General features: G+C 50.3%; 5 protein-coding genes across 5 annotated transcripts; 2 read left to right on the top strand and 3 right to left on the bottom strand.

Annotated features, from left to right (window-relative positions):
• Positions 1-187: 187 nt before the first annotated feature.
• Positions 188-1101, top strand: SEC4 (GTP-binding protein; the record flags this gene model as incomplete). Its single annotated transcript, XM_036773713.1, has 6 exons — positions 188-220; positions 280-312; positions 367-486; positions 561-669; positions 722-929; positions 981-1101. The coding sequence occupies 6 exons, from the start codon at positions 188-190 to the stop codon at positions 1099-1101; spliced, it is 624 nt and encodes a 207-aa protein (XP_036635186.1).
• Positions 1102-1509: 408 nt separating this feature from the next.
• PC9H_004124 (uncharacterized protein) lies at positions 1510-10149 on the top strand (the record flags this gene model as incomplete). The annotated part of the gene is made up of 35 exons (XM_036773712.1): positions 1510-1714; positions 1776-2209; positions 2264-2442; positions 2496-2627; positions 2681-2789; positions 2845-2880; positions 2937-2949; positions 3008-3243; positions 3308-3324; positions 3384-3411; positions 3462-3474; positions 3525-3567; positions 3623-3688; positions 3742-4063; positions 4116-4248; positions 4302-4331; positions 4388-4571; positions 4627-4689; positions 4743-4786; positions 4838-4959; positions 5033-5283; positions 5336-5367; positions 5416-5485; positions 5537-5573; positions 5629-5754; positions 5803-5886; positions 5940-6920; positions 6970-7661; positions 7718-8122; positions 8173-8432; positions 8484-8525; positions 8581-8604; positions 8659-8758; positions 8809-9681; positions 9735-10149. The coding sequence occupies 35 exons, from the start codon at positions 1510-1512 to the stop codon at positions 10147-10149; spliced, it is 6801 nt and encodes a 2266-aa protein (XP_036635185.1).
• Positions 10150-10405: 256 nt separating this feature from the next.
• PC9H_004123 (uncharacterized protein) lies at positions 10406-12334 on the bottom strand (the record flags this gene model as incomplete). The annotated part of the gene is made up of 1 exon (XM_036773711.1): positions 10406-12334. The coding sequence occupies one exon, from the start codon at positions 12332-12334 to the stop codon at positions 10406-10408; it is 1929 nt and encodes a 642-aa protein (XP_036635184.1).
• Positions 12335-14296: 1962 nt separating this feature from the next.
• PC9H_004122 (uncharacterized protein) lies at positions 14297-15348 on the bottom strand (the record flags this gene model as incomplete). The annotated part of the gene is made up of 3 exons (XM_036773710.1): positions 14297-14750; positions 14811-15078; positions 15150-15348. 3 exons carry the CDS (start codon positions 15346-15348, stop codon positions 14297-14299), a joined length of 921 nt encoding a protein of 306 aa, XP_036635183.1.
• A 383-nt stretch (positions 15349-15731) lies between these two features.
• PC9H_004121 (uncharacterized protein) lies at positions 15732-16503 on the bottom strand (the record flags this gene model as incomplete). Its single annotated transcript, XM_036773709.1, has 3 exons — positions 15732-16132; positions 16188-16290; positions 16345-16503. The coding sequence occupies 3 exons, from the start codon at positions 16501-16503 to the stop codon at positions 15732-15734; spliced, it is 663 nt and encodes a 220-aa protein (XP_036635182.1).
• Between the last annotated feature and the right edge of the window lie 64 nt (positions 16504-16567).

Genomic DNA, 16567 nt, shown 5'->3' with positions numbered 1-16567 from the left:
GGCGCCGGTCCATGGACTAGGGCTATGACCCACGTGTTCCGCGCCGCCAGGCATTTCACTGTCAATACTGTTGCACTTCGTCGGTCACCTTCTTCCATCCTTCACCTCGTCGTGCAAAGGCCTACAGCTTTTGCAAGGAATTCTCGTCGACCAGCTTATCTTTTCCCGAACACCTTGCGCATCCACAATGCCTCCTCCACACTATGATTTCCTCATCAAGGTCTGTCTATATCCTTCATGACTTCTTTGCGCAGCAACGCTTAACTTGTATTCTCTTAGTTGTTGTTGATTGGCGATTCTGGCACGACCGTGGTTCTTAGACTCTTGAACGGGTTGCGATAACTGTGATTTTTAGGTGTTGGGAAGTCTTGCCTCCTTTTACGGTTCTGCGATGATGCATGGACGCCTTCCTTTATCACAACAATTGGTATCGACTTCAAGATTCGTACGATAGAGCTCGACGGAAAGAGGATTAAGCTACAAATCGTGCGGAGTCTACCATTCTTCCAATACCAATCACTGACTCCGTATGGCGTCGCTTCTTGCTTGTATCCTCGCAGTGGGACACCGCTGGTCAGGAACGATTCAGAACGATCACCACGGCATATTACAGGGGTGCCATGGGTATTCTACTCGTATATGACGTTACAGATGAGCGTTCATTCAATAGTGCGTAGATACAGCCCTTCTGACACTCCACGCTGTACTGACACATGTGCAGATATCCGCACCTGGCATGCCAATATTGAACAACACGCTTCTGAGGGCGTCAACAAGATTCTGATTGGGAATAAGTCAGACTGGACAGACAAGCGAGCCGTGACCGAAGAGCAAGGGCGAGAGCTGGCAAGCGAGCTGGGTATCAAGTTCATGGAGACTTCTGCCAAGATAAACGAGGGAGTGGAAGAGGCGTTCTTCACTTTGGCCAGGTAAGCACTGACACTTCGACATTCACACTAGGTCCTAATGTTACACCGTAGGGATATCAAGGCCCGTCTCATCGATTCTCAAGGCGACTCGAGTCCTCAAGCTGCGTCCGGAAACGACGGGAGTGTTAAACCTGGTGCTCCCACTGCCCAATCTCAGGGCTGCTGCTCATAAACCTACAGCATCATCGGAGGTATATTTGTATCCTTGCCGCCTTCACTTTTGTGGATTTATAATATACTCCATCAACATGCATACTTCTTTCTTCTGGCGCGACGGTCTGTTCCCTCTATCCTTGTTGCTTGCCGTATGTATTTTACTTGTAATACACCTTCAATGGACCTTGTCTCTGGATGAATGGTAGGTTGATCCAAACGCGTCAATAAGGTTGCCGGGCGATCGCGATCTGGCCACTTGGCGCTTGCTCGACTTCTATTCCCAGAGGCCTGCGCCACACTAGCTTTCCTTTCTCTATCTTTCGAGCTCCTTATCATGCGTATAGCCTTATAGCCCCGTGTCGACCTCCGCAGCAGGACAAAGGACTTCTCACCCTCTGGCATCATATACAGAGCCTTTCCTACCATGATGGACCCTGTCCGACCAAGCATGGCCCCAGTTCGCAAACATCTCGACCCCAAATTTTCCAGCCCGTCGTCTTTCTGTACGCTCGAGGCAGCGGAGGACTGCATAGCAGAGTTGAAAATAATTGCGACGAAAAACAATATCAAGGAAGTCATCGAGGGACTCTTGGTTTGTGGCGTTCAAGCTATCGCATTATTTCTATCGTGTAGGTCCTTCATCTGATGTGGACGTGCCTATTGATGCTCACGATCATATCGTATCTAAAGCTGTAGAGACCCACCACAGTACTTGGCTCTTGGACCTCTTTCCCGCCAAACCCCACCTTTATTGCTCGTCAATATTCCCAGTTCTTCTGTCCCAGATTGGGGACTTACTATGTTTCAACGACTTTGACAATGCCGACAGAAAGGATATGGTTGAGACACGCCGCATGATTAAGAATGCGCCCGAACAATTTGCGACACTCTTGTCTCTCGAAGTTCCGGACGCCAAAGGGGACGGCGATCTTCAAACCCTAGAACCAGAGTTTGGCATCAAGCTCACTCAAAGGCAAAGAAAACAAGCCAAGAAGAAAGTCAAGGGGACGGTCGTCGTGGACACAAAAGTCTTCGAGGATTGGGGTTTGCCAGTGCCCAAGTCCAAGATGGATGCTGAGGACTCCGCAAACATAATTCTCGAAGAACTGAAGGAAATTTGGGCGGTTGGTCTTCGTATCTCTCCTGATAAATCAACCTAACCGAATGGTTTTAACTAGGATTATCTACATATTTGTGCGATGCCCACCTTTCAACTGGCGTTGAGGCCAATTATCTTTCCCGCCAAACCCCCCTCTCCTGCACGCAATACCTCACCTCCTACTATCAATGAAGGGCAGATAAATGTTCAAGCTGGTGAACTTCCCGTAGCGATTTCAGAGGTGCAGCCGTTGAAGTCGTAAGTTCCGTCGCTCTGCTGAGGCCATCGCTTCTCATGGCTCGATGCTACAGCGCGTTGCAATTTGAGAACGTGGAAGGCTTCGGCAATTGGCGGGTCCTCATATCAGGGCGCGCAGACGGCGACTTAAGAGAAGCCAGGAAGAAGGATCGAGAGTCGTTCCGCATCATCATGAAGAAGATTAGGTGCGCACAATTCGACTTTCCTTCGAAAGGAAATTATTATCCCTGTTTTGTAGGGAGCTCTCGCGCGGACACTTCTCGGAGGACAACCAGAAACGCTTGACAGGCGCCGGCCCTGAAGTGCCTATATTTGAAGCGAAGATGACACGCGATTCGAGATTGGTGGTACGTCCAAGTTGAGGTTCATATCCTAGGATCCTACGGCTTATGACAACCCTAGTACCAAATCGACTGTATCAGTGATATTGATCACGACGTAAGTCCTGCTCATCAGCTGGTTATGCATCCACTCAACTATATATCCTCGTCAAGGCCGAAATACAAGGTATATACTTCGTGGCTAGCCGCTAGTCCTAGCGCAGTACTTACCTCGCACCCTATAGTCATCCGTGTGTTTGGTATATACACCCACGCACAAATAGCCCACTCCCGATTTTGGGACTCCCTCGCGCGTCACATCGGCAAGAAAGGCAAGGAGTATCGAGACCGATGCGTGTACCGATTGCCTCAAGCTTCTAAACGGGACAGAGTGTACGACCCGGCATCATTTCCTCCTCGTGAGGAGACGGATGTCATTACTTACGATCCTTTGGACTTGCCAAAGGAAGATCTTGACGAGGTATGTCTTTCCGTAGTCTCAAGCTTTGTCCTACCCCTGATGGTGAGTTGTGTTATTTGCACAGCTGCATTCCTTAATGATGTTGGTGTTTCTTTTTTTTACGTGCGTGCTATCAGGCTCACAGAATGGTTGCTGTACAGTTTAGGGAAATTCATCACATTCTCTCGTGTAAGCAATTTACTTCGTCCCGAGTAGCTTGTGCTGATCGTCCATGGTAGCCCGTGTGGAACAGTGAGTCTGCTACCTACTTGCCTATTGATCATTCTTAGCGAACTCGGCAGGTATTATCGCGGATCTCGATACGACGTTCCCTTTTGATCTGTCGTATGTTACATTTAACCGATGGGGACGGTTGAAGATATCTAATCATTCGTGTTAGACCTCGCGAGATGAAAATTATTGAGTGCCCAGCATCCTGCTACGTACTTGGCCGAAGCGGTACTGGGTTAGTGCCATCGCTAAAACACATCGCTAATTCGTCTGACTCCTTTAATACAGGAAGACGACGACGATGTTGTTCAAAATGGTATGCGTGGAGGCAAGCTACGATGTTATGAAGGCGACAACTCGGAAACCTCGCCAACTTTTTGTTACTCACTCACGTGTTCTAGCCACCAAAGTTGCAGAATATTTCTCCAAGCTCACATCATCGCTGAATCTCGCCTCTCGGTCGCTTCAAGAGTTGAAGCTGCACAAGGATGCTGTTCACCAAGATATTGGCATGATCGATACGGAGGAAGAAGCTGCGGAGGTGGACTTGCCCCCTTTGTTCAGCCAACTCAAGGAACAACATTTCCCGTTGTTCATTACGTATACCCAGGTACGCTACTATCGCCCCCATGCTGCATTGCCTCCTAAATCGACCTTACCAGTTGTGTGCTATGTTGGGGGCCGACTATACTGACAAAGGGTTCTTCACGAAACGCTCTGGCACTCTCGTAACATATGATCGCTTCCTCAAGGAATACTGGGCACATTTCCCACAAACATTGACCAAGCGGCTAGGTGAGTCTGCACAGGGCTATCACCTCTTTCACCAAGCCAACGCGTGCATGTAGATCCGGCGTTAGTTTACAGTGAAATCATGGGTTAGTGACCTGTCATTTAGTCTTGTGTTCGTTGTTGATCTGATTGGCTATGACAGGGATAATCAAGGGCTCTGAGAAGACATTGACATCCCCAGAGTGGTTCCTTGATCATTCCGCTTACATGGGTCTAGGTCATCGCGCGTTCTCAACATTTGCAGATAACCGAGCCACGGTCTATGAAATTTTTCTTGCGTACACTAAACAGAAACGCGCGAATGGCGATTATGATGCCGCAGACAGGTCCGTCCGATGGATCAAATCATGACAGTAGCTTTGTCTCATATTCTGTATCTAGGTCTCATGACATCCTGCAGGCTATTCGGAACCACGACGTACCCGGGAGCACGATTGACTATCTGTTGAGTTGGCGTCTTGGTACTCAAAGTAAAGCTAACAACATGAGAATGCTAGATATGTCGATGAAGTTCAAGACAATCTCCTTATTGATGCCCTAGGTATGTCAACTGTGATACACCCATGCTGATCTTGAATTAATCTCGCCCAAGTGCTCCGCTCAATCTGTTCAAATCCAAATGGTCTGTTCTGGGCAGGGGACACTGCGCAGACAATCTCGGTTGGAAGTTCGTTCAAATTCAACGAGTTGAAAGCACTCTTATATCGAATAGAGGTACGTGTATCTGTCTTACGTGTATATCTGTCTTCGACGTTTAGATAATCCTCTCGTTTTATGCTTCCAATAGAAAAAGCGCGTCAAGGACAGCCGTTTGGAACCCGACAAGCCCGCATCATTTCAACTAGCTGTCAACTACCGTTCTCACGGCGGCATCGTCAACTGTGCTCATTCTGTGGTCCAACTCATCATGCGTTTCTGGCCCGACGCAATCGATGCTTTGCAACCTGAACATGGTGTTATTGATGGTCCAAAGCCCGTATTTTTCAACGGATGGGATAGAGATACGATGCGTTACGAACAATTCCTTTTTGGCGCATCGTAGGTCCCAGGCTATTGGTGAAGTGCCACATCTACTGATCCGACACGCTAGGGGTCAATCCATCGAATTCGGCGCGGAGCAATGTGAGTCCTAGCACCCCGAGCCCGTTCACGTATTTATCATTGCTCCAGGTATCCTCGTTCGCGACGAAAATTCCAAACTACGACTAAGGGAGCAAGTCGGCGACATTGGTATCATAATGTAGGTCGAAAGCAGCCAACACCTTTAACCTGGTGATGATTGCTGCTATAGGACGGTCTACGAAAGCAAAGGTCTGGAATTCAATGACGTACGTGCACACCCTCTCGACAAGCTACTACTGAGTTTTGAGACGTCCGCACAAGGTGCTTCTGTATGATTTCTTTGAGGATTCCACTGTGGAGCTATCGCGCTGGCGGGTTGTCCTGAATGCCTTGGAAGGTCAATCTGCCCCGGACGTTGAAGCTAGGCATGTCAGTGTCTGTGCAGAGGTCAGTCTTCGACTCTTCCGCGTTTCATGATGCCTAACTTGGGTACAGCTGAAAAGCCTATACGTGTCAGTTACTCGCGCACGGAAGAATGTCTGGATCGCGGATTGTTCTGATAAGGGTGAGCCAATGAGGGTATGTGATGCCTGTTTGTCCAGGACGGCTTCTCCAAATTTACAAGAGTCTAGGTTTATTGGACGAGTAACAACTTGATCCAGAATTGCACTCCAGAGGATGTCCCCCATCTAGCAGTTAAGTCCACAAAGACTGAATGGGCCAACCAAGGCAGATCCCTCTTCGATAATCGCAGATATTACCAGGCAAAACACTGCTACACTCGTGCCGAAATGCCTCGCGAAGCAGCAGTCGCAGATGCATATTTTCTGCGGGACCAGGCTCGGAAGGTTAGATCCCGTTCGACAATTAAATCTGAGATACTGGCCTTTGAATCCGCCTACCGTCTTGCAGCTGAGCGGTTCCAGGGGTGCGCCCTCGATCCGCCAAACCCGAGGAACCGTAGGCAGTACTTCGTCAACGCTGCGGACTGTTTTGAAATAGGTGGCGACTACTTCCGCGCCGCTGAATGCTACGAACACGTAGAAGAGTTCACGAAGTCTTGTAGGTTATATCGCAAAGCAGGCAAATTTGTCCAGGCCGTCGATATCATCAATTCTCACAAGGGACAGATGGACACGGACGTTGCTGAAAGTATCATGGACGTTGCTCGTTTGTTCTATTTCACCAAACATGACCTGAACTGTGTGCTGGGTCACCGTTCCTGCAGACAAGGCGATTCTGACGAACATTGCGAACATTTCGGGAAAGCCAGAGATCTGTTTTCATCTGCGGAGGAGGGCTTGGAGTACCTAGAAGATCGAGACTTGGATGTGGCCAGAGCGACCCTAATGGCTTCAATTCCCGGTAAATTATCCGAGGCCGCTGAAATCCATCTAGCGGAAGGGCGGAGTCTGGACGCTATCCGGCTCTTCCTTCAAGATGAACGAAGCGATACCGCCATGCGCCGGGCTTCCAAGTCACTCCTGGAAGGCCTGTGGCGACAAATGTCGTTCGGAGTGTCGGCGAGTGAACCCAATGAGGAGCGGGACACACTCTTAGGTTTCGCTGCTAGCATCGACGCCTCGGCTCTTGTCCTCGGTGAGAAACTCGAGGTTAGTTGACCTTTGTTCGCTACGTATTGGAACCTCACCAGGCATACAGATTTCTATGTTCCAAACAATTTCCCGCTGGGCTACGACAAGATCCATCACAGCTTCAAAGGAATTACTGGATTTGAGCTTGAAGCTCTCAGTCGACAAACGTCCAGCGGCAACACTTCTATGCCTCGACCATTACTTTGCACAGGGCTCGTTTACCTTCGACGGTCTGAACGCTGCAGGAGTCGCTGAGATTCTCTCTCATTTCATCCGATATTCAGAAGCACTCTGCGATGTAGCGCTCAATCGTGACCCATGCAGGTCGAATTCCGTTCGGACACTATTTGGCATCAAATTATCCAACGAGAATGTACTCCACATCCCCCGGGACACCTATCTCGGGTCACTCGTCCTTGACAAACGCATCAGGGTTCTCCAGCCCACCGAAGATGGCTATTTAATCAGCAATTCCATCCTTTCAACCGCTTTTCGGGAGGCGCTCTGCCAAAGACTTGCCTCCAGAATACGAGAAGAAGAAGCGCGGTGTCGGGGACTTGCTGTGTTTTCTCCGTGCCTTTCCTTTGCCATTTCCAATGAGTGCCGCCGTCCCAACTGTACGGATGAACATCGATCAGCCGATATGTTCACGAAGGAGAGTTACAACCAACGATTACGGATCCACCTCCTCCAAATATACATATGTCACTTTTTGGATGATGTGGAAAATCCCAAGCGAAACCTTACGGCTTTGAAAAGGTATGAGGTCCCCTATATAAATATTACTGTGTGTCTTGACGACTCACCCTTTGCAGCTTCTGGACTAACCGGCTATATGAAGCTTTCAATCCCCCCTATCAACTCTTGGGCACTATTTGCGCAATCGACAGAACCCGCATCCCCAATGTTGACAAGTTATTTGCCGTAGCCAGGGTTTGGGTTCGCTTCCTGGTCTACTCTCTGCGCCACCGTGACCCCCCAGATCCGCCATTCATTTCGAATTTGATGCGCAACGTCGACCTGGCATGTACTTTAGACAGGTATCAGACCGACTCCTATATCTTTCGAACACCGTGTTTGATGGATCCAATTGAACGGCTTCCACGCGATTTCGTTCGTATGGCCGGTCCAAACCAAAGGAAGCCGATCGTGGGTGATTTTCTAGAATACAAGTATGGGCGGAAACCATGGTCCTTGTTTGCAGGGTCCGTCTTCTTGAAGTGGGTACATTTACATCTACGTTCGGTGTATTCATTAACATACCCCTCAGGACTATTATCGAGAGGCGGCTCTATATCAATTTGACGGTACTATGCGACTTCATTGAATCACTCTGTGCGGCCCTTGTCATCCACAACGCGTATGAATATCGACGAACGTTGCACGGTGTTGTACTCCCTCGCAGCTTGATTGCAAAAACACTGCAAGTCAGAATCTGGGAACAAGAATCAAAGCGGCATGTACCCTTCAGCATATACACGGATTCCGTGATATCCCTTTTGGAACCTCTGTTTGCTGGCGCCAACCGCGGTTAGCAAATGTCTTTCTGATGCTCGTTCTAGATAATTAATATCCCACTAGACATTTGGCATCATCCTGGTAGCCGTAATATCTTCATCGCTCGTATGTAAGTATGTCTATTTTTGAGAGGGTGTTCTGTCTGACGAATCCTTAACAGATGCAGATCTTTGTGTTTGTGTTAGTCTGCGACCATCGTGTTCGCCCGCATCAACGACGCTGATAACTACCCTTCCAGTTGGTTACAATGTACGTGTGGATCGCTTGCGACAACAAATCCTCCGGGGGATCACTGCCCTGCGCAAGGACGGTAGACGATTCCCCTGGCTATATGCTCAGTACGCCCACTATCCTTCCTCACTAAACATGTCTGATCAGACCGCCGAAGCTATGTCAACGCTACCTCATGGGATGGGCTGGCCCGAGCTTTCAGGCAATCCATCAGTGCCTCGCCTATGGACGAAATGGTCAAGCTAGTGCACGCAAAAGAAAATCCTGGATACGTCTCCTCAACCATTCGAAACGTTCGAAACGTTCGTTATGATAACGAGGACGAACTCTGGAAGCTCCTTGAACATACTCGCCTCTACCCAACTTCCGCTTTGTCGGCCGCCGCCGCACCATTCATTCCATACAAGTCAATCGTAGCGAACCTCCCCGCCCGAAAAGCGGGCCCGATCCCCCCACATGCCACCGTGTTAGAAACCCCGAAGGATCTTGTAACTGCAATCGACCCCCCCACTGATGACCGCCCCGCGCCAGCCCCAATAGAGGCGGACCAAACAATTCAGATCAGCAACCTCTCTACCCCAGATTCCAACCCTCAGCCGCCCGCGCCCCAGGACCAGGATGGTTCTGATGTCGATGATGATGAGGCCATGGAAGAACCAGACAATGTCCCTTTGGAGGAGATGCCAGAGGAGCAATATGTAGTCAATACGTCAGAAGAAACGAAGGCTGCGAAGATCATTCAGGCCGCCTGTCGCAACTGGTTCAATCGTCGGCGCAAGGTGACTAGAGACGACGGGTCTAATGCGGCCTTACGACATTTCTACCGGGCCAGTTTGGAAGTCGCACAGAAGAAAGAGTGGACTAGTGCTCTACATCGAAAGATGTTCCTCGGACCGCTTGTTCACACCCGCCTCTGCCTTGAAGGTCTGCACACGCACCTTCGCTCTCATAAAGAGAAGACCAAACTCCGCCTGCACATTGCGCAACACGAAGAGCTAGATAACTTAGGGCCTCGCCTAACCTTGATCAAGTGAGTGAATAATCAGTACGTTTGAACGCTTACAAACGAGGCAATTACCGCAGCACTACCTTCCGAGCAGTTCAGCGTTTACAGAAGGTCTTGGATCCTAAAAATGTGTTGCAAGAAGATGCAAGCATCGAAGGCATCAAGGCGACGGTGACAGAATGTGAAACCATTGTTCAGAAAATTGCTGCAACCTTGAACGTCCCTTCGAGGGTGAAAGAGGATCTGGACATCGGTATCAAAGGAATCTTGAAGGTCGCTCCCCCCAAGAAGCGAAAGCACAAGAAGGTCAAGCCAGGCCTAGTCATGGACGACGATATTTACTATGACGATGGATTTTCTGCCACGGACTCGGAATCCGAAGCCGAGGGCGGCTACACCTCGGATAGTCAGACTCCTTCGTCGCGCTCGTCTCAGGGGAGCTCTGGGATCTCAGAGGAGCTATTATCAGGGGAGGTATCAGGGGATGTGTAGCGAGACACCTCTTTTCAGTTACGTATCTTCTGTTTCATTTTGTGTTCGATGGAAAACCCTGTATTACTAGTATAATCAGATTTGTCAGACAATAATGTCCAGTACAACAGAATTAAGGCTCAAGAAAGACGAAAAAGATACACTACGAAACAGACATACGGTGGTATAAATGAGCAGGGCACTATCTTACCCGTAAACATATAAAACAACAGAATACCTTTAGGGAAAAAAATCTAACGAACAACCCAGTCACCTTTTATAACGCTACAAAAGTATTAGAGTAACTGCTAACCCTTTTCGTGGCAAGGAAGGTAGGAAGGTCTTGGTGTTCTGCTCGCATGCAGTCGATTGGGATTAGACCGGAATGTGTCTGTCCATCATCGACAAGCTTCTCGACAAACGCCCAGCCATCGTCGAATGACTGGACAACTCGGACCTTATCGCCTGGGCCGACTCCAAGTTCGTCACCGAGCGTGGGGAAGAAGGGTCTCTGAATGACTTCGACTTCAGCGAACTCGCCCTGCTCAATTCCAGCTACCTTCTTTTCTCCCGATGGATCGGCGAACGGATTCTCGACTGTCGGTACCGGCTTGCGTGTCACAGTGCTGTACCGAGTTGACTTCATACTGGTCGGTCGGCTAGTGAAATCTTTCTGGCTTTCCGACCATTTGCTTGAACGCTTGATAGGTGGTTTGGGGAACGAGAAAGACTCTGAAGGAGAGAAGGGCCGAACGGACATAGGCGTGGGCATATCAGTTGGCGTTGCTGTATCTGGTGCTAGTAAATCGGTCCTCGGCTTCGCAGGAACATTGGTAGGATGGATGACAAGCCATTGGCCGTCTTGCTCGCTGCTGTCGCTATGGGCGCTATAGACCGATGCTCTGCGCTCGGTTTCAACATTGATGAGTAGTGGACGAAGTGATACTGGCCCTCGTGCAGTAAGCGGACTGCTGTTGTTAGGTGAGTTGCGTATTTCGGCCATAGGTGGTAGCTCGGGTATCAACGATGCATCGAAATCTAGTGTGAGATGGGGCGACAAACCATGGTCGAAAGTTGTCGCGAAGCTGCTGCGAGCCGAAGCCGTTCCGCTCCCAACCCCAGCTGTGGCTTGCGTCGATTCCGGGGAATCAACTTGTCTGTGTTGCCACCAACGATCTCTCCGCTGACTTCGGCGGGCGATAGAGCGACGGCGAAGCAAGAACACCAACAAACAAAGGAGCACGATCACCAGTGATGCTATAATGCCAGCAATCGCGCCTGGGGATAGCCCACTGGACCCAGAAGATCCAGCAATGCTACCGGAAGCAAAAGGAGGGTCATTTTCTCCTGTGCTCCCGTTGCCATTCACCGTGGTACTCGATCCTCTTGAACCAGTTGTCGAGGAGGATGAAGCGCTTCCAGCGTGCGGGCCGCTGGTGTTTGTTCCAGAGTCCGAGTTGGAGCCATTTTCCGGAGAGCTGCCGCCGCTGCCATCTGAGGAGCCTGTGGATACATTGACAACGCCCGGGGGACCTGCCTCATCCGAGGAACTGCCTGACTGTCCACCTGCGCCATTGGACGAAGTCGGCGCGCCGCCTCCTCTTCCAGCATCAGAACCCCTGCTGCCCGCAACTCCTGTGCTACCCCCCTGTGCGCTCTCCCCGTTGCTGCTCTGGCTTGGGCTCCCTCCTGTGCTACTGGCATTTGACGGCTGGCCTATCCCACCAGTATCCCCTTGATTTCCGCCGCCTTTGTTATCGCCCCCTCCGTCACCACCGCTGGCCGCGCCCGTATCAGTCTCACTGCTGCCATTGCTACCACCACTTCCACTGCCAGTACCATTTCCCTCACTTCCTCCGTCACTCCCACTATTTCCTCCACTACTTCCTCCGGTGCTACCCCCACTGCTGCCTCCAGTGCTACCCCCATTGCTTCCTCCGGTGCTTCCTCCGGTGCCCCCTCCATTTTGGTTCCCCCCTGTACTGCTGGTGGGAGTCGGTGTTGGTGTTGATGCTGGTGTGCTCGATGTCGTTGGCTTCCCCGCAATTACATTTGTCAAGATCGGCGCCAATAAGGGTATCGAAGGCAATGGTAGTGGTATTGGTAAGTTGATTAAAGCTGGCTCTCGAGCGTCGAGATCCCCTCCACCGCCTCGGAGGGATCGCATGGCTTGGGCATGGCTTCTAGGTTCGCGTACGGCGCGCATGATGGTGATGCTAGGAATATTACGGTCACGAAACGAGTGTTGATTGTACAAAGGAGTGTGGGTCTGCGTATTTACAGGACGAGGGGAGAGGTATAGGGAGGATATGGTATTCACCCGAAGGGCATGGAGGGAGAAGAAAAGAGAATATCCGTTGCTAATCAATAAATCCTTGTTCTATCATAGGATCCAGCTTTGTGTGTGATCGAAATAATTACCCTCTCACCGACCACGCGCCTAGTTGGGCGTTGACACAATTGAATACCCGACCAATCATTATCTCTTCCCACTCCACAACTCGTTTGATCTCATAAGAGTTTGATACAGTTCACCAGCGTGTAGCAACCATCCATCTGGTCCATCATCTGGAACTGCGTGTGGATGCCTTGTCCCACTCCGAGATACCTGCGTTGTAGTGGTTGGTGCTTCTGGCGTAGCTTGCCAAGACCTGCTAGCCGGTAAACAGTCCTGAGCATTATTACGGGACGCACCGTACTAAAGTAACAAGGCGCATCAATTTTCCACTCTTACGCCGCTGTCGCTGGGCTGTCATGACTTCTCGTATTTCTCTGTTCAATATATACGAATAAAAGTGGTCTTCTCTCACATACGTGGTCGTGTCTGGTCGTGTATGCATATGTTCATGGAGCCCTAGGACTTCCTTGTCGTGCCAATCAGCCGATTGATGCGGGAGACCTGGAGTAATTCCACCGTCGGCGTAAGTACCAGCGTCTATGGTATGATGAATTACCTACTTCGTCAGATTTAACTATGCCGGTGGCTGTGTCGCCCTTCATGCTTCATGCTCCTTCATGTTGACGTTGAGGTCAGAGGTAGGCACAGGTACCAACGCTATGAAAGGCGTCGCAACCGCATTATTTTTGTCGGTTGTCGCGACGTCGGGACCTTGGAGCACTCAATGCAACGAGATCGAGTTTGCGGTTCCGCCTCGGAATGAGAGCATGACGTTCCCGTTGCAACGCCTCCCTGATACAGGGGTACCTCTTCAGTCCCAACTTCTACTATCTTCCCTGGCAGGTGTAGGTCGGGATGAAAGCTGCAGGTCGACGTGCAGTTGTAATCAAGGTAGTCTGCGATTGACCGCGAGAAAATCACAAGATTCGTATTCCATCAAATTCTGCTTGTACCATCAGTAATGCATCAGTCACCGCCGCATCGCCCGGACGATGGAAGAAAAAACTGCTCAGTATTATTCCAGACGTATCGCCGCAATGAACTTGTTCGATACCTAGGAATGAATAAATCACGAGTGCCGACAAGTGGCGCAGATGAGCACATACTGGAAGATGTATGATAAAGGCAAGAAAGTAAAGCAGATGTAAGGGAAAATCCCCGTTTCGCGTGAGTGGCGAGCCTTCCGTGTGGGTGTGGCTCTCAGTTGAACTGGCACCCACGCCCACCATCAGCAACCGATATCCGGTCGATGAGTTGGTCCAATACAGTGTGCCGGACACGGGCACAGTAGGTGTTTGACCCACGCGGTCGACGAAGATGGTCAAGAATGGTTTAGCTTATATGTCGCAATCCGAAGATATACCACGTACCATCTTTTTGCCGTTTACGACGAGATGCGAGCTCGGTCCGTCGGGCAGAAGCAGCGAACTCGAGGACCGGGAGTTGTACATGGTGCACAGAAGTCTGGGCGTGGTCTGGGACACGCAAGCTATAATTTATCAACCGTTGAGATATTCGACCAGAAGCCCCCGATGGTCGGAAACGCTAGAATCTGTGGGATATCATTAACCATCACAAGGCAAACGCGCATCCTTGTGTCCGTGGTATCCAGCAGCAGAGAAGAGCAGGACAATTTGATGAAGCGCCCTAATAACGCATTTCTCCAACATCATCCTGAAGTTCCCAATGAGGAAGGATAACAGAGAAAATCATGATCTTGCCTGTGTGACTGAGCAGCGGGGAAGGGAGACAAAGAGAGGTCTATATCGATCATGCTAGATACGCGATACAAATGCTAGTCAGCAGTGACGCAAGTAGATTAACCTGATTGTTGCTCAACAAGTTCAGCCCACTAATGATCTTTCCTTGACCATGTTCAGTGATCCTCTTCTTCTCTTCCGAGTAGACTGTCCGCTGTATTGTAGCCCCAAGGAACGAGTCAACCATGCTTCCTCCCCCACCACCCACGACGCCCCAAAATATACATTCAGCGGTTAGGGTAAACCAATCCGCCGCGCAAGTGGAGTTCTGGAGAATGACACTGGCAGCCATAGTAATGCCCATGATAGCGCCACCGATAATCGAGGCAAGCGTTCCCCCGAAGGAGATCCCACCGTTGGTCCCTGGTGGTACGGGCTTCAACGTCGTGATAAGCACAGGTTTTGATTGAGAAAGTATCCCAAGTTCTGAGGCGAGGGTGTCACCCAAACAGCAAGCGAAATGCCTGCAAGTAAGCAATAAGACAATGGCCTTTACGGTCACAAGATATCTCGGTGTTGCTCACCCGAGAACACCCATGAGTAGGGCTCTACTCCAGCCCACCTCGATGGCTTTGTCCAGCGGACACCATGCACCGTCGTACACGGTATTCGACGCGCTATTGATTCCGAAGGATTTCACCAGGACAGACTCGAAGGAGTCGGGCATAAATGATACCGTCCAGGCGATACTGGCAATCAAAGCCCACACCGAGTTGCACAGCACTTGCGAGCCGCTTCGGTACCCAGCTTCCTCGTACCCGTCCTCAAGCAGTTTCTTCTTTTGCTTGCCGTCTGCGCAAACCATCAAGTCAATCGGCTCCACGTTTCAAGGACCCGCGCGACAGGCCACACGTAGTACGTACATTTAGTAGCACGACTCCCCGTCAAGTAAAATACTATCAAGCTCACGCCCACAGCGCGGACTTTCACGTTCATCATTGCCCATCCAACGATGAAAGCGGCGAATGCGCCCGAAGGTGACAGGGAGCGCTTTCGAAGTCCATGACCACTAAGGAGAAGCGCGAAGAGGAGGGGGGAATTGTTCTTCAGAAACTCTAACATGCTCCACACGGAGGGCGACTCGCGAGCAAGCCGCTTTGCACGGTGCTCTCCACTAGGCGCTGGTTCGGGGCAGATAGGGGCTCGACATCAATTCAGAAATTCGAAAAGGACTAGTTTGTATTTGTTACTTTGAAGGAGTCTCTTTTTGGAGACATGATTATGTCGCTCCCTCGACGGCTCAGAGTCGCGACGAAGTAGATATAAGACTAGATTGATCTGGGGATCTGGGCTCCTCCAATGTCCCAAACAACCACTGCCTGCCTTGACTCCATTGACGGTTGCATCAATTAGCTGGGGGGCGAAGATGTCTGTTTCCAGAGAATAGTGATGTTTATCGCCTGGATCGAGCCTTTGGACTCTAAAGTCAACTGGGGTTGGGAAGATCAACTAACATCCATCTCCTCGTTGCCATCCATGGCTGGCTGGTCTTCGCCGGGTTTCTTTCTCGTAGATCTTCTCCTACCAACTTGTTCGGATTCAGAGTCTTTCTTCTTTCCTTTTCTCCGAGCCCTTTTTGGACCATCGTCAGGATCGGCAGCTTCAAAAGATTCGTCTCCAAGACGAACGTCACTTCCCGCGATCCGGTCCACCAGATCCACATTATCAGAACCACTCAGAAAGGAAGGCAGAGTGCTCGTCGAAGCCTTTTCTTTGCCTTTGCCTTTATCTTGGGTCTGTTCAGGCTGTGCATCATCTACCGTGCTTTTACGCTGCAGTTGAACTTCTTTGAAGCGGATGCGCTGCTCTGTCGATCCGACATGATGAAGAGCTCGCCCGGACGCGTCTTCACTCAAAGGGGCAGTCAGCATACGCCGGGTGTGGGGAGCGACGGCACAAACCTTTCTCTTCCATGAACAACAGTTCCGTCCCGAGTAGCAAGTCATGTTGGCCCTTAAATATTGTACCAGATAACTGCAGGAATGGTGTTGGTGTATCGAGACCCTATTATACGCAGATGATCTTGATTGAAATACACTGCAAAGGCAACTAGCTCACAATCAATCTGTATTCCGCTGAGCTTGGCACAAGAGTTGGCTCGATAACTCCAAGGTCCAAGGTAATGTAGGAAACTTCTTCGTTGTATTCCTCGTATTCCTCTTCGTCTCCAAATGCATCGACGTGCTTGTAGCCGCTGAGTGAACTCGCAGAAGGCATTCTCTGCACGGAGCCGGAAGCAGATGTCACGGTATGAAACCTAATGATCGGGGCAAATGAAACA

The sequence above is a fragment of the Pleurotus ostreatus genome (genome assembly GCF_014466165.1).
Source record: "Pleurotus ostreatus strain PC9 chromosome Unknown scaffold_2, whole genome shotgun sequence".
Classification (NCBI taxonomy): Eukaryota; Fungi; Basidiomycota; class Agaricomycetes; order Agaricales; family Pleurotaceae; genus Pleurotus; species Pleurotus ostreatus.
Note: the sequence above shows the minus strand (reverse complement) of the source record. Positions and strands in the feature narration are given on the sequence as shown.